The sequence below is a fragment of the Fibroporia radiculosa genome (assembly GCF_000313525.1).
Source record: "Fibroporia radiculosa TFFH 294 genomic supercontigs, scaffold6557, whole genome shotgun sequence".
NCBI classification, from domain to species: Eukaryota; Fungi; Basidiomycota; class Agaricomycetes; order Polyporales; family Fibroporiaceae; genus Fibroporia; species Fibroporia radiculosa.
Genome location: NW_012133438.1, coordinates 88538 through 113631, shown reverse-complemented (window position 1 = coordinate 113631; position 25094 = coordinate 88538). Strand labels below are relative to the sequence as shown.

Here is a 25094-nt window from a genome sequence, read left to right as displayed (position 1 = left end):
AGGCTGCCGCTGCAGCAGCTTGGCTTGACACTGGCGCGGTAAGTGCAAGAGCCGTAACAACGAAGGAGATGGCAAGCCGTAGCATGGGGAGGTCGCAGAACCTGTTGAGCCTGTAATGGGGCGTAAGGACTCAATCTGTGACTGAGCAAGTATGTTTGCAAAACTTCTCCTATATAAAAAAGCAGATGCCGTAGTCCAGCTGCGCCGCTAAGAGAGAGAACAGATCCCCGCTGTCAAAATACAGCCATGAGAGAATGACGGCGATATCCCGAGAGCACGGCTAGCGCCCCAGGTCAGTTGTTCATTGGAGGCGGCGGACAAGAAGCAGGGAGATATGCTGAATCATTTACATAGCTTCATGTTGGAGAAAGTATCTTGGACCTACATATCCTTCGTTTTCAGAGATTACATCAAAAGAACCTGATGGTAAAAGGGTAAAGAATGACCCCCTAAGCACTATGAGCATCTTGATGGAGCCGCAGTCCCGGGAGCAGGAAACAATGCAGCATCGTTACCGTAAGACACTGCGGTCAGTCGCAAGAATGCCGCACAAATACCGGAATTAGACAACTCAACATCAGTGCCTTCGATCGTTCTAACCTCCCATCAGACTTATGCGCTTCATTCGAAGGGTCGCTTACCTTGTGCGACTCTCGCGAGACCAAACCCGCGGCCATTCATTCCCCGCTACAGCAGAGTAGCAAGTTTATCAATCAGAATTCAGTCATCCGGCCGGAGCAATGCCGCAGCTCGCTGCGGGCAACAGCGCAGGTCGGTGAGCTGAGGCAATACGATATCCGAGTTATATTCACATGTTTTGTCGGACACATCGGAGCCCAAGATGAATACAAGTTAACCTGAAGGAATCCAGTGATTGATTGGACCACTCACAAAAGAGCACAGCATATACATAATGACCGTGAAAAAAAAAATCGTGCTTGGTCTGCGCTCTGCGAACATAGGATATGGTGTCACCAAAACGAGCACGAGCTTACATATAATGACACTTCTCATAATACGAGCAGTCATGATATCCTGCCAAAATTGCTTGAGAGTTCGCAAGCGCAGAAGGAATGCGAGCGTTATGAGCACTTGTGAAGCGTATGTTGAGTATCTGGTAGATGTCATGCTCAGTGGCCAACCTCTGCTGTCTCAGAGATGCCTACGCCTTCAAGGATCTACATATCAGTGTAATGCAGCCGAGTCAACATGGCAGGTCGTTCGGCGACCTGACAAAATGAGTTCTACTGGCCCGGGGACCCGCGCATAGATCATCCATAACGTGTCAAAATGCTTTATGGTTGTGCATGGAAAACTTGCCAGTGGGGTGGGGCCATTCTATTATGCAGTCGTGCAGTACGTTATGGGGTACGTGTAAGCACAGGAAAATGGGGACCGTGGAGACATTTCAGCGTTACGCCACGCCAAGAATGAGCCCTATCGAAGCTCCGAATTCATGCATGTATCCACATCGTTTGGGGTGCTGTCGGACACCTCAGGCGAACCGCCTGCTCATTCCCCGGCAAGCACTTGGAAGTAAGTTGGGAATTGGACCCTTAGAAACACACCGGTTACACGCCCATTTCCTGCTGATACCCCTGCATTCTTGGGTCCAGAAGCAAGCGATTACTACGAAATCGTTCTTCAAGAGGTATGACAGAGGACATACATGGATTGAAATGAAATTTGTGGACACACACGGCGTCTAGGCATGCTGGTCTAGACACTGGTCCGTGGATATATGTAATTCTGAGAACCACGATGCGTTCCCAACTCTTCATAATTTGCGATTCAGGCATTAGTTGTCCCGTGGAAGCGAACGGTTTTCTCGCTTCAGCCCATATATGTATCTGATATGCGCGGAGCTGAGCTGGAGAATCTCCACAACGATGAACACACCCTATGCGTGCTGGGTGAAGGGCGTGACATCGCGCAGAACATGGACGAAGTTGGTGCATAAATAAGTGATGGCAACAGTTCTAGCTGGAGCTCGAGTAATCAGGAGTATGCGAGTGGGCCGTAGTGCTTAGCTTTTAACGTTATGAATGCTGGCATAAATAACTTATTCTCACCGACGGCATTGTCGCGGCGCCAGGTCGTTGAAGTTGCTGAAGCTCAACACTGCTGGATCCACTGATAGACATTCGGAAGCAGAATATATGCGCGGTATTTTCGCATATCACAGGGTCCTGTGGAGCATCTGGTTACTTTACCTACTGTGAGTCTTGAAGCTTGGATATGTGAGAATCAAACTCTTTCTAAGATGGGAAATGGCGGCCCGTCTGCGCGGGACAAGCGCGCGAGCAGGCGCACCATTTCCCAGTCGCATAATCGCCCGCCGGCTTGCTCCCAACCGCGACCCTCCCTCCATTCAACTCGGAACATCGGCGTCCAGAGTGCCATGGACGACGACCAGCAGCATTTCGTGCACGCCCAGCTGCCTGTCCACTCCCAGTATGACAGAGACAGACTGTGAGTCCATCCAATCTCGCCCTCACCATATCCCCGGATCCCTCTCGCGCCCTGTGGGGCACAAATGGTGTATCCTGGAATCCTCCTCGCACTCCTCGGCTCCTAGTTCATCATCACTGACTCCTTGTTTTCTCTCAATCACCTCACTTTTGGTCCTATCACTCATTTGGCTGCTGTCTGTCGACGACAATCTCCGACGATAGCGAATACGAACTTACTGTGCGCCAGGAACCAAAACAGGCTCGCATGTGCGGAGTAGGCGGTAAAGGTTTATTCCTCTCACCCCCATCATTCCCCCTCCATGTCTCTGAGCCACATCCTCATCCCTGGTCTCCATTTGACTCGATGCTGATATGCGCCTTTTGCAGCCGACCGACGACCGATCGACCCTCCGCCGATCGTCCAGCTGCGTGTTATCGATCCTTCTCAGCGTCGACCACAGTCTGGTGATTCGCGTTCTAGTTCGCCCGGTACGTCCTTCATCGTCCTCTCCCATCTCGTCCCAGACTCATGTTCCTTGCGCAGATGGTGCAGCTGCGTCTCTCGCGTCGCAGAGCTTCTTGCAAAACCCATACTACTTCATGTTCGCTAGCCTCGCCAAGCCTGATGAGGATGTCGAGTTGCATTGGCTCAAGGTTTGTCCGCTAGTTCCGATCGTCTGAGCGAGCCAGTAGATCTGTATTTCACAGGATGGCAAGACTCGTTGTACGACTGGTTCAGTCGTCTCCTCGCTTTATCACCTAAAGGACGCTGAGGCAGGTGGAGAAGATGCCGGATTCTTTGTATTCCCGGACTTGAGCGTCCGCACGGAGGGAAGTTACAGATTGAAACTCAGCCTTTTCGAGGTCGTCGGGTGAGTGTTTCCATATTCTCCCAGTGTGCATTGTCTTGTGCTAGTCACCGTCAAACACCGTGTGCGTGGACCACGCCGGTATGAGTCATGGGAGCTTACACGTGCGTTCGTCGTGAGTACGAAGTACCCAGACGGAGAACATCACTCGGGTGGATGTACGTTAATGAAATTGCCAGATGTAATGATTGATTCAATTCCGGGACGTTGGCTCCCGTGCGCGCGCAGACTTGGCTCGGCGTCGGTGTCAGGGGCATGGCGGACGCCTGTCCAGGATGTGGGCGTGCGCCATCCTCCTGGCCCATGTATCGGCAGGCGGTTCGGAACTGCAGATTTCTGACGCGCCCGTACAGCTCAAACGTATACCACTGCAAGTCGATCTTTTCGGCCCCGTTCTATGTATATACAGCCAAGAAATTCCCGGGAATGGAAGGTGTGCCCCACAGCGAGTGGATGCGTCTGGCGACGCTGACTGTTAGTGCGAACAGAGTCGACACCGCTTTCGTGCTCCCTCGCGGACCAGGGTATTAAAATTCGTATCCGGAAGGATATCCGTGTGCGCAAGCGGCCCATACAAGCCCTCGGAGACGCGCCAGTTCCTCTGCCCATGCCTGGGCCACCACCAGGAGGAGCGTTTGGGCCGGTACCAGTGCGCCTAGATGATCCGGAACCCGAAGAGGAGCGAGAGAAAGAGGAAGAGATGGCGAGAGAAGTTGACGTAAGGGAGTCCAGTCGCGACTACGAACACAGAAGAGACGATGAGAGGGAAAGGGAGAGTCCATGGGAGGAGCCCAGGAGGGTGTCAGGCAGGCGAGATAGTGGTGCAGGGCCATCTGCCGAGGCTGGTGGGAGGAGAGAAAGTATGGGTGAGCGAAGTGCAAAGCGAGCTCGAGCAGATGATGGGAACATTGGGATCAATACGAGCGGTGGGATTCCAGAGGGCACGGATGCCAGTCCTGCAAGTGCGGGCCCGTCCAGTGCGGGATGGGGTCCAATTGACCCGACGCTTGCACCATCGCAGCAAGCTCAGCCTAGTGTTCAAGTCTCGCAGGCTCAGACAACGATGGCCGAACATCACTATGCACCAGCTCCTTCCCCTGTAGCTGCGTCCGGTGCTGTATCATATGACCGTTACGCCGCAGCGCCTATACAAGCATCCGCACCTGCACAAGCGCAAGCGCCCCCGCCCTATCATTATGATTCTGCTCATGCACCCCAACCCACACATCACTATGGAGCGCCCCCACCGATGCACCACTACAGTCATGTCCCACCCCCCGTCCACCACCCGGTATCAGGGTACCCATATCCGCCAACACAGGGCCCGGGGCAGGGCCCTTGGTACGAATCTTACGCACACCATTATTCTATGCCCCCCCCTTCTTCACACCATCCGCATGCCCACCATGCTCCACCGCCCCCACCCAGGTATGGAGAATATCCGGGCTACGCCCAGGGATATGCGTACTACGAACACGCGCCACCACCACCGTCTCAGCCCGGCCCACCTCAACATCACCAGCAGCACCCAGGTCAACACCATATGCCACCGCCGCCACCTTCGGCGCAACACGCGCATCATTCTTATCAGCATTCTGGCTACGCACCCGTTCCCACTCCGCCGTCACCCTCCGCAGCGACGGCCTCCGCGACTGTACAGTACGAGTATGCTGCTCCTTCCGGCGGCGGGAGCCCGACAGATACTCGTTCCCAAGTACAAGGGTCTGCGGGCTCGGTCCACGCATCCCGTAGTTACGGGGCACCGCAGTACGCTTCTGCCCCTCCTCCCACGTCCGGGCCTGGGCAAAGCCCAACCGCACAGCACCATTATGGTGGTCAGGCACCACAGTCGGCGTACGCGTCGCAATACCCCGCTGCACCGCCTCAGAGCCAGGTGCAGAGCGCGAGTCAAGGCCACGCTAGCGGAAGCGGAGGCGGAGGCGGGTCGCGTGGGCAGTACCAATTGAGCACTCCACCGCATGTTCATCAGACGCCGGGGTTTAATGTCTACCCGCCTGCGCCGAATACAGGCGGCGCGAGCATGAGCAGCCCCGTCAATGCGAGCACGGGTGGTCCTCCGAGTGCGGGGGGTAATGCTGGTGGGAGCGGGGAAAGCGCATGGGGATATGCGCCGGCGGCGAGCGCGTGGGGTGTCGGTCCGGGCGCGATGGTACAAGGCGATCCGTATCCTTACGAAAGTCATCCTGGACGCATACACAACGGGATTCGACTGGCGCCTCTTCGCGTTGGGCAGGGTTCCCCTCCTCCTGGATCGGGGGAGAGAGCTGTGCCTGGGAAGAAAAACCCGCTGAGCATCGGCAACATCATCTCCGACGATACGAGGTGATCCTCTTGCCGCGGGCGAGCTGTTTGATTTGTGTCCTGATTTTGAGTACGTAGACTCCTGCTATCGCCATGCTTGCTGCTAATTGTTCATGCACTTGCGCTGAGCTCTCATTGATCCGTCTATTTGTCGTGCTTCTTTTCTCATACGTCCATGTACATCTCGTTCCATCATACGTGCAACATCTTTGTAATACAGTACGCTTCGGAATACCATTCTGATCTTCATAGCAGCTGTATTTCTATCTATCGAGCCTTTCTCTACGTCAGTTAGACGGGTACCCACGACATCTGAGGTAAGCTGACATATCCATCAAATTTCCTACAAATGTTCTTACTAATCTTCAATTCTACTTTCAGTCATACTTGCATTAGATGTTATTTGTGACAAAGATGAATAATTGGCAAACGGGACGCCACGAGGTCACGGTCGAGCGCGTCGAGCCCTTGCTTGCTTGGACGCTGATCCTGCAGTGCGACAACGTGGGAGTACGCCAGTGTACCGGCGGATGGATTGACTCTGGCTTGCTCATAGCATCCTTTGGTTTGCTACGAGCGCCTTTACATTCGCAGTGTACTTGTACACGCGAAGCAGTTAAGTATCGGTTCCTGCGAACGTCGAACAGGTGAATGTCTAGCCACATAATAATACGGCGAGAAAGCCTTTCCAGCCCGACCATTCAGTGCATTTAGCAGGTGCGTATCTCGGAATATCGGCGGCGGTCGAACTGAATTGACACCGCTTTCGTACCAGGCTCTGTTCGTGGAGCTCATGTGAAGCGTATATTATCCCATTTAGATATCTATAACAATCCCAGCTCCGTTTCCATTCTTGCCTAAATGGAGTGCGCATGCATTCTCTTGCTCTCATGCTGGAGAGGAGCCTCTCACGCCGAGGTCGCTATAAAGCTGCCGACGCGCACTGCTGCTCATAACTATCATCTGGTCTAGTCTACACTCCATGAACCTCGAGCTCCAGGACATAGCTGCCAATTGGCTTCGGGGCTTTGGTCTCGCAGCATTCTCTCACGACGTCTCAAAGCTCGTCGATACATTCCTTCCCCACGGATGGCTCCGTGATGCTCTTGTGTTCACTTGGGACACTCGATCCTTGGACGGCCGCGACACGATAACAGCGTACCTCCGCGACACGCTGGCCGCCGTTCATTTGTCCAATTTCAAACTCGATGAGAGGCCTGGGCTGTGTGCAGAGTATGCCCTCAATGGCAGCGCCGTCGCCGCGGGATTTGCGTTTGAGATGCCTGATCGTCTCGGTCACGGATACGTGTACCTGCAGCCAGATGAGGCCACGGGCGATTGGAAGGCGCTATCTGTTTTCATGAATCTAGAGGAAATCAAGGGTCACGAAGAGGCAGGGCCCGAACCAGGTGTTTATGGGGGACACACGTTGGCCTGGGAGGAGGTGAACGGCGCTCGTCGAGCGCGGATTGAGAGCGATCCGCATGTCCTTATCAGTAAGTTCGACCAGAGCTTACTATGCTCATACCTCAGTCTGACCCGATGTCGGTTTAGTGGGTGGTGGCCAAACTGGACTGCAGATCGCGGCGCGCTTCAAGCAGATGAACATCCCGACGATTGTCATAGAGAAGCACAAAACGATAGGTGACCAATGGCGCCAGCGCTACCCAACTCTATCACTGCATACAACGCGCAACCATCATACATGTGAGCCGCTGCACTCGTGATGGTCCTACTTCGAGTAATCACATCCGCAGTTCTGTATCAGCCTTATCCACGCAATTGGCCGCTGTTCACACCTAGGGACAAAGTCGCTGACTGGCTCAAGCAGTATGCTGAATCGCAGGACCTCGTCGTGTGGACGAACTCGCAGATCTTGCCAACCCCTACATATGACCCTCAGAGGAAGAGGTGGGATGTTGTTGTCAACAGAGACGGTGTCAACGTCCGTTTACGCCCCGCACATATCGTGATCGCTATCGGGACGCTCGGTGCACCACGAGTTCCGCAGATCCCGGGACAAGGGAGCTTTAAAGGCACAGTAATGCACGCTAGCTCCTACATGGGCGGAGAGCCATTTGCGGGGAAGCGCGCCGTTGTGATCGGAGCAGGGAACACGTCTGCGGATATTTGCCAAGACCTCGCCTTCCGCGGCGCAGAGACTGTGACCATGCTTCAGCGCTCATCGACCTGCGTGGTATCGATAAAGTCCGTGACTCAGGCTATGTTTCGAAACTATCCAGATGGCATGCCGTCGGAAGTGTGCGATCTGCGTTTCAACGCGATGCCATTGAACCTGCAAAGGCGCATGGCGCGCGCCCAAGAAGCGCAGAGGTGGGAACAAGAGAGAGAACTACATGCAAAATTTAAAGGAAGCGGACTGAAGTTGAACATGGGTAAAGACGGGACCGGGCAGCATTTCTTGGTCTATGAGCGTATTGGCGGTGCGTGGAGTGCTGACGACTGTCATGCTGAGGTTATTCATGCTATTGGTTTGCTTACCAGGATATTGTAAGCTAAGCTCCACAATCCCATCGCCTAGGTCTTGCTAAAAGTTTTCTAGGGATTGATGTCGGTCTTGCCGACATGGTGGAATCAGGAAGAGTAAAGATTAAGCAAGGCGTCGAGCTTAGCCGATTCGAGGAGGACAGACTGATGTTCACCGATGGAACCGAACTCCTTGCGGATCTTGTCGTGTTCGCGTGGGTCTGGGTATCCTGTTATGACGCTCTACCCCTAATCTCGCTTTCTATAGCACGGGATACACAGATCCGCGCGAGAGCTTGAGGGATCTCTTTGGTGCCGAGCTAATTGACCGAACCAAACCCCTTTGGGATCTTGATGAGGAGGGCGAGGTCCAGGGATGTTATAGACCAACAGGCCATCCAGGGGTATGCCCTCCCCCAATTGGCAACGTACATATAGACTCATGCATGTTCGCATGTCTTACAGCTGTGGTACGGCGCTGGAGACTTCACGATGTCACGATTCTTGTCGAAACAGCTTGTGAGTCGGCACGGTATATTCGTTTGTGGAATGCTAAACCGCACAATATCAGGCACTCCAAATTAAGGCCATACAAATAGGCATGATTCCACAGGTTGCGTGAATTCGTCAGGGATACGACTTTTGTTATGTGTTTACGTCTACCTTCATCCTATGTACAACAAACCAACATTGTTCAGCCATGTGTATATGAAAGGTACCGCCACAGACCGTTTGTTACATGATATTCTTTTCCCCAAGATGTATTCTACGGTCATGAACCAAACTCACGACACGGATCATGAATCACCGCTTGCAGTTAGCCTTGTGCGCCTTCCAGTGTTTCTTCTGGCACGCCTCCGAACAGTAGCGTACTTTCATACATCCCTTACATGCAAGGAGCCTCGGCTTTCCCTTTCCTCGACACACAAAGCACTTATGCGCGGAAGGATCGCGACCCACGGTCTCCAAGTACGAGACTGCGAATAACGGAGAGAGTGCAATCCTGGTCACGTATGGCGCGAATGGTCTCCAGAGGTTCACCTTGGTCATCCCGTCCGTATCTATTCCTCGGCCACAACTGCACAGTGGGTCGTTCTCCATGTCCTCCGAAAGCGGGATCCGGCCTTGGGACTTGTACTCGCAATTGGCTCCATGCACCCATGACGTACGGCAGCGCTCAACGAATACAGGTAAGAGCTGCTTCCACGCCTGCACCTCCTTACCAAACATCGCAACGTTGACAATATCACCTTGCGTGACGAGCTTAGCGAAATTCGACTCTATCTTCGCCAGCAGATCGTGCGTGAGGGCGAGCACATAACCATCGTAAACTACGGTATGCGAAGGCTGATCAAACCTGATGTCATTAATGAATATGACGGTGTCGCTATTCTTTGTGGCCTTGTCCACAAGCGCAAATAGCCGCCGCGAAGGCCCCTGCTGGATGCCAGAGGCACGCACCATAATTGTATGTAGGGTGTCCTTGACGAACATCAACGTATCATCTTGATTCTTCTTCCGCGCTGAACGTTCGCGCTTCGACATCATGGAACCGACATGTGGGTTGAGCCACTGATATAGGTCTTTAGAATTCTTGATGCCGAGAACAGGGAGACGAGAGAGATTGACACGATGGACGCTCCAAATGCTTGCACTCTCATTTCGCACGATCATTGGATAAGGATTATACTGCATTCCGTCATCCTTGAAAGGGCCTGACGCCGGAACGACGACCTACCAAAGGTGTGATCAGTCCTCTGACCTAACACAGAAGCCCCTGACAATGAGACTGACCTCAATATATAGCGATTTGCGTGCAAGACGGCATCTATTCTTACTTCCGATGACAGGAAATGGATACACAATATCTTGGCTGTGACCCGCTATCATGAGCCTCATCACACATGGCGATACCTGCTCAACTTGCGGGTTGGTCCCAGTTGTGAATACGCCCTTGACTTCGGAATCCTCGACGATGACACGACACGTCATGGACTCCACCAGCTCACACTGTTCATCAAGCTGTACTGATACATCTTCCGCCGTACCTATCTGAGCAGCTTGAATTGTGTCTGAAATCGAAGATGTGGGCGGGACAACTCGTGGGGCCCTGAATGGAACCGAAGGCTCTGGGATGACTAACACTGAAGCTTCATCTAGCAACTTCCCAGAGAAAATAATGAGATCAAATCCCAGCTTTTGAATTAGAATTACTGTCCCCGGCGTACTGCGCACACCAAAGCGGACATTGAGATTCGTCTGAGGTTCGATATCAGTCAAGAATGGTGTGGCAACCGTGAAGGACACGACGAGGGGCGAGGAGCCTTTCCATCCATCCGGATCTTCATTGAACATCACCCACGGCTTCGCCACCGTACCCATCCGAATAGCAGTCCCAAACGCGGCATGCACGGCTGTAAAGATATTGTGACTCCACTGTCCCCGGAGGTCACATTGGAGAGGAGGCGTCCCAACCTGGTCTAGGGTGTCATATAGCAAGGCCAACTTCTCGCGCGGGACGGTGAGGATGATGCGCACAAGAGGAGGCACGGTCTCCCACTGTGAGAAGAGACCAATGCGAGGCGGGGAATCGCTCAGGTAGGGCGCGGTGTATATGCCATAGCGCATCAGCTGCCCAAAAAGGTCCTGTGAGTTGTTTGAGTCCATCGGAAGAGACTTGTCTTCCTCCCTGAGATCGAAAAACCGATTCATAACTATCCGCCACCGATCATCCGGTGTGCGGAGAGTAGTCCGGACCAATTTGAGAAAGAGAGCAAAGCTCTCGCGCATATAGTGAATGATTACTGAACTAGCTAGGGCATTTCGCATGTTGTTCTGATTGCGCTTCCACCAATTCATCGCATCTTCTTGCTCGAAAATCTGGTGATACATGTCATATAAGAATGTACCGAGCTGGAGAGGGTCGAAGATAGGAGGGCGATATTGCGTTCCGTAGCGACCCGCAATCGCATCCGCATAAATTGGGGATTTCCACGTCGTGACCTGATGAAACTGCGTCGTATCCTTTTTGACAACCATGTACGCCATCAGCTCATGTGTGTTTGACCGCGAGGTGAATCCTGACAGATAGTCGGTAGGATAGAGCCCGACAAGCATACCCACAATCGTGAGGTTCGCATACAGCTGCTCTGTAAAATCCTTCGTCGCATCTTCCCCACGGAAGAGAAGGGACTCGGTGTACAACACCCCCGGAGATCCAGAGGTTGATAGAAGGGGAGCTGCAGCGACGATGATATTGAGTAGTCCAACGTGGTCGATGAGGTTGGAGGTCTCTATCACATGAAATTTCGATGGAGCTCCACCGGAGATATAGTCTTCCTCGTTCAATTTCAATATCTGTGTCTTCCACTGTGCAACGGGCACTTCAGACTTCACTGTCCCCGTGGACGTGAAGGCATGGAAGGCTCGACACACAGCGGTGACTTCGCCTAAGATAAACCGAACCACGGGGGGGTTACGATCATCTGGAGAAACGCGCGCCTCATAAGCGTCACACCAGTCCTTGAATTCGGATTTGGCGGCCTTTACAACGTCCACAACGGATGCAGTGCCTTTGGCGTTGCCAAACACAGAAGCGAGGTGGAATGGAACTAGAGGATCCGTACCATAGTGTACATTAAAGCCTTCCCCTCCAAGAGAATACGCGAACGTGGGGTTCACCAGAGTCGCAGAGTCGGCCTGCTTCTGGTCAGACAATGAGAGCCCAGTCTTCCAGTAGCGTTTGAAATGCTCGGACATTACTGGAATTGCAAGCATCATGAGGGGCCCAGCAGAACGTGCTGGACTGATTAGCAAGCCACTATGCTTCTCCAATGTCCCTTTGCGCGTGCTGCTGAATGCAGTCGTGATAGCTTTCAGGCGCGCTGGTGGTAGGTCCTGCATGCCTGCGTAGAGCGACCAATGACGCCGGACTTCTGAGAGCGTGTACTCAGTTCCCATCTTCAGATAAGATCCATACGATGAAGACGCCCAACGTTGGAGCGTGTCGGAGATGGATAATAGTTTTTTGCACTGATCAACTAGGACCGTGTGCGAGGCCTTATCGAGATACATGTGAAAGAAAATGTTCCATACCACCCCCATCGCTGGTTGGCGATCGGCGATCAGCGTAAAGAGCAGTACATTACGGGCTGAAAATGATGAGTGTGCGCGAAAATTGAGGCAGCTCGAATCGTACCCAGAATTCCCGGGTCGAAGTCACAGCATGTAAAATCCAGGTGCCGAGATGCTACAGCTTCATGCATAAGTGAGCAAGAAACTACAAATTGTGTATCACTACGCACCTGCTTGTGGCTCCGAAAAGATGGTATACAAAACACTTCGAGGATCGCCACATCCGAGCAACAAAATATCGGCAGATTCTTCGGGAGACACATCCCGTGTGAGGCAAACGGCCGAGGTGTTGCCAATCGGATAGAAAAAATACTTTCCAGGTAGGAAAAGTGGGTGAGCCATGGTTTAAGAGTGCGCAAGAGCGAGGAGATGTGTGCAGCGCTAACGTCGGCTGGACCTGGAAGCCTAGACGTCGCCTGCCTCGTGCCCTTGGGGAGGAGGGAATCATAATATGAAGCGGGCGCCTTTGGAAGTAGCCGCCATATTCAGTCTTTAGTCCACAACGGTCTATGCTTACGGTTTCGCAGCGATCTTATCATTCGAGATAGGAACTCGCCTGGTGGAAAGTCCGAGGGCAGAAGGATGAAGGTGCGTCTGGCGTTGCTCGCTGAACAGTTTGGAGGATCACGGCTAGCGAGACAGTGGACATCAATAACCTGAACAGATTATGTACTGTAGGCCCATGATCGAAGTTGTTGTGCTTGGATGATAAGGAATATTGCTGATAAATCAATTGCTGCTATTATTATTATTATTATTATTATTATTATTATTCATTGAATAAACTTGTCATAATGTCCTCGCCTCAACAAACCGAAGGTGGCACAGCTTCCAGCAAAGAAGCAGTAGCACCTTTTTCGAGTTGCTGTGCAGGCATTAGAAGGTTAACACCATATATGATACATGTCATATAGCTCATCAGGACTAGCTCCAGCAATATCTTTCCATGCACTGTTCGCAAATTCCACTCCGCGAAATTCCAGATAGGTTTCGTGCACGGTCAACCACTGCACAGGCAAGGCACGCCGGCCATTCTGGGTCCTTGGTCAACGTTCCATTGCTCTCTACCGGAATACCCTGGGTAGCAAAGTCGAATGACTCTGAGAGCATGCCATCAATCTGGTCTGCGGGATAAGCTAATTGCAATGTGGAGGTGTTTGTGAGCGGGGGGAGATCAAGCGGAGGTCCGCCGTTCGCGATGTAAATGATGAGCGGTTCAGAAGACTCAAGGGAGGAGTTGCATCCGAAAAATGTGGGGCGCTTCGTCAGGTTTTGAGAAAGCATGACTGAAGTGGAAGTTGGAACTGGAGGGAAGGAGTATGTCGTCGGATAGTAGGAAACACGGTCTTGCATGGCCTGCATAGAGTATGTAAGCTAGGCACTTCACCTGAATCGAATTTTACATACCATTAATGAGACTCCAGCAGCCCAATTGTCGTCAGTGTCAGCAGCCTGACGCATCATGAAAATGAGTAAAAAACTTCCAATTTAAACGGCCACAGCTTGCATACCGCATCTATAGCCAGTATAACATCAATTCCTCGAGCCTTCGCCAATAGTGGCATGTACGGCGTAGCAACACCGTCATCGCCACCATCCACAAGCGAGAGCACTGTCTCGTTGCTATCGATGAACGTTCTAGGTTGTACTCCGTAGAATGGGTTGGGATAGCGGGCAGTGTCCACTCCATCGAGCGTAGTTCCATTGTCCGACAGATCGGCGAGGAACGTCAGAATAGGGTCGAGTGCCGGCGGGAGAAGCTCCTTGACTGTATGATCAGGAGTACTCCTTGAATGTTGAACGGAATTATAACGTACAGTTAAGTTCACAGAATTGAATACATTTGAAGAGGTGGCTGTCATGAAGCAGGCTTGGTCGAAACCTGTCGCACACACTGAGTTTCCAGGCGAGCCTAGATATTCCATGGGTGTGAAAGCTGCCAATGTCGGGTCGAACGACCCCATCTCATCTATGAGAGAAACGAGTGAAATTAGTGTATATTAACATGAAGACCCATACGACAGATGCATGTTCACGCACAAACATTGAACTCATAGACCGGATTTGTGAGGGGCACATAGGCGCCCTGAAAATATGCGGAATCGTTTCCGTTCGGGGAGAGCGAATCCGCAACGATTATGGGGAAAGGCTGAGTGCGAGACGCGAAGGTTGGGCTAAACAAGAGAAGAGATTGGGTGAGGTCATAAACACGCGGCCGGACCGAAAACTTACACGCCAGAAATAGATGAAAACGTGATACCCGCGCCATGCGTAGGAAGAGGGTCGAAGAAGTTGTCAGCGCTCGTCCCATTCACAAAGTGTCTAGAAAGCACACGGGCCCAGACATCCGTGACGCTGACGGGGAAACCTGCATCCAATTTTCCGGAAACTTCCGCTATGACTTCATCGACATATGCTGATTCCAGGACCGCATCCGAGCTGGGCGTCGCGAAAGACAATTGTGCGAGCCAACCACCGAACGCGTCTGAGCTTGTATTAGATGGGCCGAAGATGAGGTCAGGAAGGGTTGGAAAATTGGCCTGAGCAAGGGAAGTTACCAGCCACGAACCCCCCGATAACCCGGCTAGGTATGTTGCGCTCTGGAGGAGACCCCCGGTGCCCGCTGCAGCAGATGAAGTGTTTCGACCATCGAGGGCATTCAGAACGCCCGCTCCTACGATCGCGGCACGGTAGCCACCCCCGCTAGTGGCGATCCCGAATCCAGGGTAAGAGCCGTTCGACCCGCTCAGGATATCTGAAACGTATGACGGTAGTGACGCAGCATGGGAAGCGTTGAGGTTCGCTTGGACATTGGCAAGGTAAGCGGCCCAAGCGGATGGCAAGACTTGAGATCGCCGAGAGGAAATATACGCTGCCTCAGCAGTGCTGACGGATTGGGCTGGGCCTGTCCCCGCATGACGAACGAGTGATGTGCCCGGAGGACAGGGGGTCAGCGTGGGTGCATAAGCGGCGGCGGCGGCGACCTGGCTTGCTACCGGCCAAGCAAATACAAGGGTTGTTAGGAGAAAAGAAATCACAAGCCCGGGCATAGTGGCAGAGCGGGATTGCCGGATTCTCAGTGGGCGGAGCGTAAGCTTCACCACGACGAGAAAACCGCGCAAATCCCACTCCTTATATCCGAGCGCGGGTCCAAGTCCCGTCGACACTGCGCCGCTTGAAACCCGGCCAGATTCCCGCTGTCAAGATTCGCACATGAGGACAATACAGCTGCATCGTCAAAGGCACTCTGTCAGCACTCCTCGAGTCACCTGGTTTAATGACCAGGTCCCTCAATCATAACTATAGCACGCGCGGAGCGTGCACCAGCACCAGATTCCAAGAGACTCGAATAGGGCTGCTCCATTTCACAGCTCAGGTTGTTTGCGACCCAAGATGGTGTGATCCCTGTGTATAATGTGTGTGATAGCCGTGAGTATGCAAAGTTGTCTAATATAATCATAGCTGCCTGGTCTACCAGCCGCCATCTGACCAGTTTTCTACGCGTTTTTTTCCCTCCTGAGGAGACGAGATGCTGAAGACATTCTCTGTATATCAGAAATTCAACTCCAAATCACCGCTGTGGCCTTCCGGGAGGTACAGCACACAGGTGGCTCACCTTCATGACAATGTAGACGAGTTCGAAAATAGGTCATCAGGTCAATTCCATGAAGTGCCTTCATACCACACGAACGAGGATGCGGGAAAATATTGCCAGACGGTCGGATGTGAGCGGAGGCACATTCACGGAGTTCACCTCGGGCCGCAAACGACTTCAGCTGTAAGAACTGAGCAGCCCTAACAATGCGGTAGTGGATGCGGAGGTATCTTATTTTTGGATCAAAGCTCGGGTGCATTTCATGCCTGGGCCAATAAGGTGTACCCGCTACGCCACCGTGGTAACGGACCCCGAGTCGTACCATCGTTGAGAACGCAGCAACTTGCATATGTAGTTGTAGTGGTTATGCCGCACAAATGCCGAAAGTACCAACTCGACCAAAGTTTTCGCTCACCTTCAGGCTTCAGTAGCATTCGCGCGTTAACAATGAAATAGAAGGACATTCATTGCTGCGAGCTACTCAATGCAGGTCCTTGAGTTGTAAGTGGACCGTTCACTATCAGAGCTGTCCACTCAATTACAGGAGGATCAAAGAAAGATGCGATGCCAGTAACTGACTCTCGAGGTATGATTATCTGCCAATTGCTGTATTTGGAAACGAACTAGAAAAATGAGGTGAAAAGCAAGCAGTTGGGCAAAAAAGATACATACCCTGTACGGAATCCGTAATCGCGCCAAGAAGCAGCACCGCTAGCCCTGGTGGGAGTGGCTCACATTCTGCTTACACTTGCGCCAAACCAGTGGGTTCGGCTCTTTTGGATAACTTCAACATGCGAGCGTGCCTCAGGATAAGCTCGTTCTCAATGAACACCAAACGCATTCTAAGTGAAACGTCTTCAAGACATCGTAAAAAGTCTATCTATTTTTTTATACTCATAGCCCAAGTTCATCCGCGTAAGGCAAAGCCTTGATATCACCAACTGCAACATATGTCGGCTTGCTCTTGAGAAGAGAAGACGTCGCCTAATCACATATTTAGCATGATGATCACGTAGATATTGAACAAGCCACGCACCTTCGAGAAGGCAGAAGCATCAACCTTCTCAAGACTCGAAAGCGTGGTATCAAGAGAGTTGGTCGAGACACCGAAGACCTATGGAACAAGTCAGAGACGCTCGTCAGAAACATCAACACAGTACTGACTTTCGCAGCCAGGGCGCTAGTAAGGCCGTCACGTCCCTCGGTCGCGCTAGCAGCGGTGAACTTAGCCTTCTTGATTGCCTTCTGCAACTCCTCACCCTTAACTTCACCAGCAGCCTTGAGAGCAGTCACAGCAGCCTTCCCTGCAGCCTTGACACCCTCTGCAGTTGCACCTTGAATAAGCACACCAAACAAAGCCGCATCCGAGTACGGCAGTAGAACCGTCTTCACAGACGTGCCAACAGGTATGCCGGCCGCAATAGGCGAGAGGCCCTGAGACCACTTCACGGATGGTGTAGGGTCCAAGTGCGCGGCCAGAACTGCCAGCTCAGCAGTGGGCGCGCCCACCGTGCCAAAGCCAAGGAACAGAGTCTCCGGCGTACCATGGGCGTCAATACGGGACTCGCCGCCAAAGTACGCGCTCGCGCTTGACGTGGGTGCTGTCGAGGAGGAAAGCCCACTGCCGAGAGATTGGTCTACGAGCTTCTGGAGCAGCTCTGGGCCGATGCCGGTACCGAGAACGGCGATGTTGCCAGCGCTGAACACGCTATCCGCATACGCTTTCACGTCCACTTCGGAGATATGTGTACCAGACGAAGCGAATGGCGAGGAGCCAAGCCCTGCGCGGAACGCGAGCAGGTGCGCGAGGTCGAGAGCGCGCGTGGCAGGGTTGGCGAACGCAGCTGCCGACTCAGCCTCGCAGACAGGCGCAACGAACTCGTGCAGCTCGTGTCGTGTGTATTTAGCGGAGGCAACAAATGACGAGAGGAGATCCACGAAGAAGGCCCTGTGGGAGTCCAGATAAGTTTAAGCCATACCTGATAAATGAAGAAAAGTGACTAGCCGCGGGCCCCGCTACCGGACCGCCCACGCATTGAAACTACCCACAAACAACACTCGTGCCTCTGCGCTGGGCTCACATGTCTCGTAAAAATGAGCAGCAGACCAAGAACGGGCCTAACAGAGCACACGACGCAGGCAGGCCCGACTTCGGCAAGTCCTGGCATCGAAAAAGACTCTAGTGACAGCAAATACTCACTCGTCGCCCCGCAAGAATTCCGCCGTAAGAGCGAGATGTTCCCTAGTCAGGCTTGATGAAAGCACACCTCCGTACAGCTCAGCTTCGCGAATAGTTCCCAAAAACGACCGCTTGCTTGTGCTCTGACAAAGTGATGAGCTACAGCCTCTGGATTGACTCAGAAATATGCTTACCCTGAATGCAAAGCCTTTCAATGCATGCGCAACACCGGGCTTACTCTCAAAGCGGCTACCGGCTTTGACGAGAAAAGTGACGGCGGAAGTCGGCTCGCCATTGTCGACTGCCGCGACCTTCACGCCTGCGGTGTCGACGACGGTAGCAAAATTACGGGCTATGCGCGACGCACTGCGCGCAGCCGATGCTCTGGCGGCCAGCATGGAGGGAGTGGGGAGAGGTAATGTTGGAGGTCGAATGCAAGGTCGGTGAGCTCGGTATGACAAGAACTGTTCTCCGGAATCGGCCGAGGCGCGCTGGCAACACCTAGCGCCTAAGTGACGCAGAGCAGATGAAATGAAAGGCATACCTACATGCACAGCTGAACACCGTCAAAAAAACATAGTCATAGACTTCATATTCAGAGCAATTCATATTTACATACAGCATATACATAGACTCATATTCAGTGCGGCCAACGTTTACATACAACAATCTCCAGACGCAACCACCTCAAGCCCTGGCCCGACGCGCGCCGTGAATGGCATAATAGGTGAAGAATATTCCGTCCACTCGACTGATCTCTCCGAACATCAAGTTTGCAAGGCTCCGCGCACGAGACCCATATCCTGCATCAGCCATCATCGGTTGCAGTGATTCCACATATACCTGCAAATTTGCGTTGGTACGTCGCGTGAAAGAGGTGGCATGTCGACCATTCACGGGTAACCTATACTCCCGTACTTCAATGTTCACAAATCCCAGCTGTTCCATCCAGGGGCGAATCATAGTGGGAACAGTGGAGATTTCGCGATTAGACAGAACCATCCGAAGGAGGTCGAAGTACTCCCATGTGCGCGGAGCATAATCCCGGATGTTGTAGATATTGCCCATACTAGGATACGGAGCCCACTCGCCAGCTACGAAGAGACCCCCGGGGCGCAGAACGCGCATAACTTCACACAAGAGTTGATGGTAGTTACGAACCTGAGAGAGCTAAGCAAAAGATGATATCCACGAGTTTGTCACTTACAGCATATGAAATATCTCGGGCATGGACAAGATCAACAGTTCCAGAGGTATAGTCCAACCCTGCAGCTACATCGTGGATCACGAAATAGACATTGGGTAAAGGATGCCTGGTCTGAATAGGCACTTCATCCAGGAAGCATCATCAGTCCATGCCCTACATAGAGAATAGTTTAGCTCATACCAATGTCCAGGCCATGAAACTTAACATGAGGAAACATCAATGCCATATCCATAACCCTGTGTCTGGAGCATTAGGAAGTAGTGGAAGAGAATCAAGACGACGCCACACACCATTTGCCGGTACCCGTGCATAGATCCACTGCATTCTTCCTCCCATTAATACCGCTAAGTGCCTGGTTCACTGGCCCAACGAACAGGCCGCGGATCAAGGATTGAAGAAGAGCATGTTGTCTGTTCAATCTCTGCAATTGGCCAGATGCAACCACAGCAATCACCGACCAAACATCAGTTAGCCATTCCATAAGAGATGTCAAAGTGAGAGTAACGTACATGCTGTTCCGCCGCATCCACCGGCAAGGGATACGGGGATTGACCATGAGAATGGAAGAGTCGCCCTAGGTTTTCACGAAAATACTGGGGAAAATCGCCAGGGTCTAGTTCTGTCAGTTCCGACGATGTGTTGGACCTAGCGTCGTCGTCGGATGACTGAGAAGCGGGGTCGATTACGATTGCCATGAGCGACAAGTCACAGGTTGGGACGCAAGAAGCGACGGCCAGACTCCCTGCTTGGTCCCTTTTGAACACAAGCTGATATATAGTAACTCCGACCGTTGTGAGCGGCGACGCTAACTCAGCGGCGTAGCGTCGCCAATGGCAAAGATATCGATCGGAGAGCAGTTTGCAGAATCAACGTGTATGCGGCGTTTTGGTTCGACAGGTCCACGAAGCAGTCGCGGTGGCCGTGAATGTCTATCACACATTGGCAGCAAGCGTGTATATGAGTAAATGTGGGTCCGAGAGCGATGGATTACAACGCCAGCCGGTTGCGAGATGTCGCCCAAAAGAGGTATGAGGAGACGCATTGGAGCGAGAAATCCAGCCATGACCACTCCGATCGGCCCATCAGAGTGGCTAGGCACAAGGCAGCCGATGAGTGGGATCCCCAGAATGGGTGGGCATGGACGTTCTAATGTCGGATATTACTAACCGACCAAACCCGCGTGCGGAGAAGCACGAGTCGCTGGCCTTCGGAATGGACGGACGCTTTTGTCCCCCGGGCGCACTGACCCCGCACGTATTATTAATCCATCATCCGCGCCGACGCATTCCACGTGAGGATTGCTAGAAGGAATTCATATGCATGTCACAAAGAGTCTGCATGCATCGAAGGTGTCCCGTCTAAAATTTGGACTCGTGGACATCATGCTGATTTGAACAACTGACCGAGGTTCATGATCACATACAACTCTTTCGCAATTCAGACGGGCTTGTTGTGACATATTTATTTGTTGAATAATTGTTCTTGTGGGTCCATAAACAGATGTCGGTCCGGCCGGACAAGGGAAGTGTTGGCCAGAGGAAATCCGCACTTTTGTTTCCAAAATAATATTAAGAAAAGATGTCATTCCTCCTGCGACACAACGTGTGAAGAGGTATAGGCTGACAGGCTGATCATTCTCACAATTATGCGAGGAAGAAGATCAGCAAAACTCACAGGCGTTAAGTGGGGTTTGAAAGCGTGAGTAACATGCCGCCAGTTCGCCTCTTCAGGGAAGTTCAAGGTCCTTGTTTACATGAAACTTTTATTGAATGATCAATGTCGTCGTCGGAAATCACAATAATGCGTAACCAGTGGTATCGCAGCTTGTCAATCTTCGGCACTTGATAGTAACAAGTTGCCAGTTTACCATCATGGCCATGATGACCATAATACCACAGCAGGTGATGCGCATGCAAGCAGTAGCAGTAGTATGATGCATCCTAGTATGTGCGGTACAAAATCAGCCTCAGAGTATGCGCAAGCAGAGACACCCGGAAAGAAAGTCCTCAAACGGGGCGGAATTGCAAGACCTTCCGTATTTGTCGAGCATGCGGCAAACTAAGCGTGAGAAGACATCAGTCCCGCCGTTTTGACCTTTTTGGGTTTATGTGGCTTCAAGTTTCAACATTTCACCTCTCTCTTTCGACCCTAATTTATGAACCATGCCCCCGTCAGATATTGAGACGTTTTTTAAAGAGAAAGAAGAGCGAATGAATTTGCCGGAAGAGGACCTTGGCGAGTACCTCAAGCGTGTGGGACGCAGTCATCAGAGGTACACCACAGTTGTATTCCCTCCACGACAAAAGCACTATATTCATCGCGAGTTCTAGTGTGTATCTTTCTGGAACATATGCAAATGGTCGAGCGAACACCCCAAAACATACTGAACCGTCGCGGCAGCAGGACAGCATGAGCCAACGTGGCTGTGGGTCAGGGGCAACCACACCTTTCCTCCAGGGCGGAGATGACACACCTGGTGGTCAGTCGTATAGATGCATCAAGAAAATGTAATTACTAGTTTCATCTATAATTTTTCGGCGTCTGAATCGCTGACCATTCATTAGCAACAAACGCAGGTCGCCTGACACGGAAAGTGGTCCGCAAGCGAAGAGACGCAACGTGGGTGAAGAAGTCGTAAGTTGTACAGTTTCCACATAATAAACTGTGTTAAATTTTTCATCAACTGATATTCAACCCAGAGGTTAGTTATCATGAAGATCTCCATGCATTCCGGCGTCGGAGCATTTATGAATTTCTGACTGTTCAGATCCGGTTGTATTTTGAGACCGCCTATAACAAATAGCGATACCATGGAATATACACATCCAGTCTCGGAGCAAAATCCTGTGGATGTTGATGCTCGCCTTTTAGGCCGCTCTTATCGGCCGGGTGGGCCAGAAGTACCCTCTAGCGTGCAAGGGCGATCTAATCAAGGGGGCGACAACTTTCATCTCGCCACCGGAAACATTGGAGCTCCCGGGAAAATGGTTGCCAATGAACCAAAAGAGCGGAAACATCTTGAAGCGACGTTGCATGAAAAGGGACGACTTGCATCTCACATAGTTACATCTCCCACGATTATGGAGAAAAATGATTCATTGCCGAATTTGGGAATGAAGATTTTGAGCCACGCGCGGAACGCATCTTCGAGTCGCCGGGGAAAGGTCATCAAGCTGACTGGAGAGGATACGACTCGGGCGAGGGTTTTAGATACCAGTTCAATAACTACACCAGCAAGTACGGCGGACAGCAAGACGCGATTTTCAAGATCCTCAATCCGCGATAACAAATCCGCGTCCGCAAGGGCAGCGGGACAAGGTAAAGCCGAACCGTCGCTATTGAAGCCAGAGAAGTCAAAGAAAAAAGTTAAAGAACTCATCACGCCGCTGGAGTATGCCAAACTGTTGCAGGCGAAATTGGCTGAGCGCGAGGCACAGGGTAAGAGATCAACTAAGCCGTATCTACGCGGGAAGAAGATTTTCTATTGCGGCGGAGATATGCAATATGCTAGCTCTGAAACGAGAGGACGGATGGACTATGTTCGTCTTCCATTCCTGCTATGTTGGATCGAGAATACAAGATAATGATAACATATATCTCACAGATTATTAGGCATGGCGGAACCCTCGTCCCGGTTTTCGACCCTGCAGAGGTCACGCACATTGTGACCGACGCTCATGAGAAGTCGCTTCTTCGTGTTCTAGGTCTCCGAAAATTGGGTGACATTCCTGAACACATTCCCACCGTTAAATGGAGCTGGGTCCTCTCTGGGTTTGGTAGGAGAAACGGAGTTCGCCCGCGCCAGCCCAAGAGCGCAGATAGAAGTGATGAGAAGGGCACGACCGTGTGGCAAGATGATGAGAGCGAAGACGAAGTCATGGATTACGAATTGATGCATGCGTCGTTCAAAGAGCGCTTGGACGCTGGACCTAGCCTGTGGCGAAAGACGGACCGCGGAAAACATAAGGAAAATCCATTAAACCTTGATCATCCCACGAACCGCGGTAACCCCAGCGGGTCTCGGGGGCTGGGCGCTGCGGTCAACGGAGATGCAACTAGCAAACTAAGCAGGATCTCGTATGTCGGCTTAGCATGACTCCGTAAACTTAAATTTCAATTGTTTGGTCGCCAAACAGGGAATTTACATCGGACAAACTTATATCTCGCGATTCTGTTGTGTACGCAGACAACACCTCACTCCCATCCACGCCTCAGATTCCTCGGTCCCCACTGGACGAGAAGGCCAAGCCTAATCGACAAGAACGCTCGTTAGGACATGTTGACGGTGGCGAGGATGTTGACTCTCGTATTTGTTCTGACCCACTCGCCGAGTTCTACGCTCAGGCTCGAGCCGAACGTTATGCAGAAGTAGGTCTGGAAATTTTCTATAGTATCCGATCTCCGAGTGGTAGCTGATTAGCCGCTTTTCTCTAAGCTGCATGACCACAGTGTTGATAGCGACTCCGACGGTGAAGACTCAATCCAGAAGGCACCACCTCGTGCGAGCCACAAGGGCGAACAGAAGAGGGTGAGCATGGGGTGTTATGCTTTCAGGGGCAATTCATATCTAACTTTGACCGTGCGATCCTCTCTGGCCGTACAAGGGCTTTCTGTGCGACGCTAAAGGAGCTCCAGAGCGCATTCAATGTATCAATCAAGATGTAATCGATAAGGTATGTGCGGTTTGGCCCACCACGCCCTTTCCGCGTGCTAACATTATGTGTAGCTAGAAGAGTTGATGGAAATCCATAAGGCTAAGCCAAGCGAGGAAGATCACTGGCGGGTTTTTAGTTATGGGAAAGGTAGCTATCGCGCTTGTCGCCCATATGTTGGCGATTCATGTCATACCTTCTCATGCCGTGTCTGAATTCGCAGCTATCAGAGCATTACGGTCCCATCCCACGAGAATCAGATCATTCGAAGAGGCGCGGACTGTCAGAGGTGTTGGAGATAAGACCGCCCGAAAGGTAAGCCTAGGTTGTGAATCTTTCCCCGAGAAGAAGCAGAACGTCCTGATCGTTGATATTCTAGATCATGGAGATACTGGAAACGGGAGATTTGCGTCGCATTGCGTATGAGAGGACAGATGATGTCGGAGCAATCAGCATTCTGCAAGGAATTTATGGAGTAGGTGAGAGTGCCGTCCGTGCTTCGAGATGTTTTCTATACACGGGTACGCTGACATAATTGAATTTCCAACAGGGAGAAATATCGCTCACAAGTGGTATGCAAACGGATGCAGGACATTGGACGATGTCCAAGCTAGAATAGGCGGCATCACGCTGACCAGCGCGCAAGAAACTGGATTGAAGTATTATGACGGTATGAATGTTCCCTCCCACGTACCTGCGACCCTTATGCTTTTGAATCTCACTCGGAAATTCTGTAGACATCAACTCCAGGATGCCAAGAAATGAAGCCGCCGAGATATTTACCATGATCAAAGCTGTGGGTAAGTGTTCTAGGTCGTGCTATCTGAAGTCTACCTAATATTAGCAGCTCTGGACATTGACCCGAAGTTATTCATCGAGATCATGGGGAGCTATAGAAGGTGCTATACCCCATGATACCCCCCTTCTCCAGATACTTACAACGTGATTGCAGGGGGAAGGCAGATTGTGGAGACATCGATATTCTGATCACACGTCCCACGGACGACGGAAAGACTCATCATGGTAATAGTGTTCCTGCATGTTTACACTATCTTCTCACTTCGCTGCCTCAGGAGTACTACGACGCCTTCTACGGGAGCTGCGTGGACAAGGCATTGTTACAGAAGATCTATGTCTTCCGGACTCATTCGATGATCTTGAAGTAATTTATCGTGGGCTTTGCAGAAGAAATTCAG

General features: G+C 51.8%; 7 protein-coding genes across 7 annotated transcripts; 3 read left to right on the top strand and 4 right to left on the bottom strand.

The window, feature by feature from the left end:
• Window positions 1-2773: 2773 nt before the first annotated feature.
• FIBRA_06256 (uncharacterized protein) lies at window positions 2774-5669 on the top strand (the record flags this gene model as incomplete). Its single annotated transcript, XM_012327990.1, has 6 exons — window positions 2774-2801; window positions 2841-2942; window positions 2998-3107; window positions 3162-3325; window positions 3676-3755; window positions 3811-5669. The coding sequence occupies 6 exons, from the start codon at window positions 2774-2776 to the stop codon at window positions 5667-5669; spliced, it is 2343 nt and encodes a 780-aa protein (XP_012183380.1).
• A 957-nt stretch (window positions 5670-6626) lies between these two features.
• On the top strand, window positions 6627-8753 carry FIBRA_06255 (uncharacterized protein; the record flags this gene model as incomplete). Its single annotated transcript, XM_012327989.1, has 8 exons — window positions 6627-7140; window positions 7199-7351; window positions 7402-8088; window positions 8150-8155; window positions 8208-8346; window positions 8400-8535; window positions 8597-8650; window positions 8703-8753. 8 exons carry the CDS (start codon window positions 6627-6629, stop codon window positions 8751-8753), a joined length of 1740 nt encoding a protein of 579 aa, XP_012183379.1.
• A 182-nt stretch (window positions 8754-8935) lies between these two features.
• FIBRA_06254 (uncharacterized protein) lies at window positions 8936-12607 on the bottom strand (the record flags this gene model as incomplete). The annotated part of the gene is made up of 4 exons (XM_012327988.1): window positions 8936-9865; window positions 9926-12282; window positions 12330-12380; window positions 12436-12607. The coding sequence occupies 4 exons, from the start codon at window positions 12605-12607 to the stop codon at window positions 8936-8938; spliced, it is 3510 nt and encodes a 1169-aa protein (XP_012183378.1).
• A 542-nt stretch (window positions 12608-13149) lies between these two features.
• FIBRA_06253 (uncharacterized protein) lies at window positions 13150-15315 on the bottom strand (the record flags this gene model as incomplete). Its single annotated transcript, XM_012327987.1, has 7 exons — window positions 13150-13299; window positions 13334-13621; window positions 13673-13717; window positions 13777-14028; window positions 14083-14234; window positions 14306-14439; window positions 14498-15315. The coding sequence occupies 7 exons, from the start codon at window positions 15313-15315 to the stop codon at window positions 13150-13152; spliced, it is 1839 nt and encodes a 612-aa protein (XP_012183377.1).
• Window positions 15316-16754: 1439 nt separating this feature from the next.
• FIBRA_06252 (uncharacterized protein) lies at window positions 16755-18437 on the bottom strand (the record flags this gene model as incomplete). Its single annotated transcript, XM_012327986.1, has 5 exons — window positions 16755-16844; window positions 16897-16974; window positions 17025-17808; window positions 18061-18182; window positions 18234-18437. 5 exons carry the CDS (start codon window positions 18435-18437, stop codon window positions 16755-16757), a joined length of 1278 nt encoding a protein of 425 aa, XP_012183376.1.
• Window positions 18438-18726: 289 nt separating this feature from the next.
• On the bottom strand, window positions 18727-19941 carry FIBRA_06251 (uncharacterized protein; the record flags this gene model as incomplete). The annotated part of the gene is made up of 5 exons (XM_012327985.1): window positions 18727-19200; window positions 19247-19368; window positions 19427-19482; window positions 19537-19667; window positions 19756-19941. 5 exons carry the CDS (start codon window positions 19939-19941, stop codon window positions 18727-18729), a joined length of 969 nt encoding a protein of 322 aa, XP_012183375.1.
• Window positions 19942-22056: 2115 nt separating this feature from the next.
• FIBRA_06250 (uncharacterized protein) lies at window positions 22057-25064 on the top strand (the record flags this gene model as incomplete). The annotated part of the gene is made up of 12 exons (XM_012327984.1): window positions 22057-22785; window positions 22851-23323; window positions 23383-23614; window positions 23682-23774; window positions 23851-23919; window positions 23973-24048; window positions 24122-24213; window positions 24278-24377; window positions 24449-24568; window positions 24636-24698; window positions 24743-24797; window positions 24851-25064. 12 exons carry the CDS (start codon window positions 22057-22059, stop codon window positions 25062-25064), a joined length of 2316 nt encoding a protein of 771 aa, XP_012183374.1.
• Between the last annotated feature and the right edge of the window lie 30 nt (window positions 25065-25094).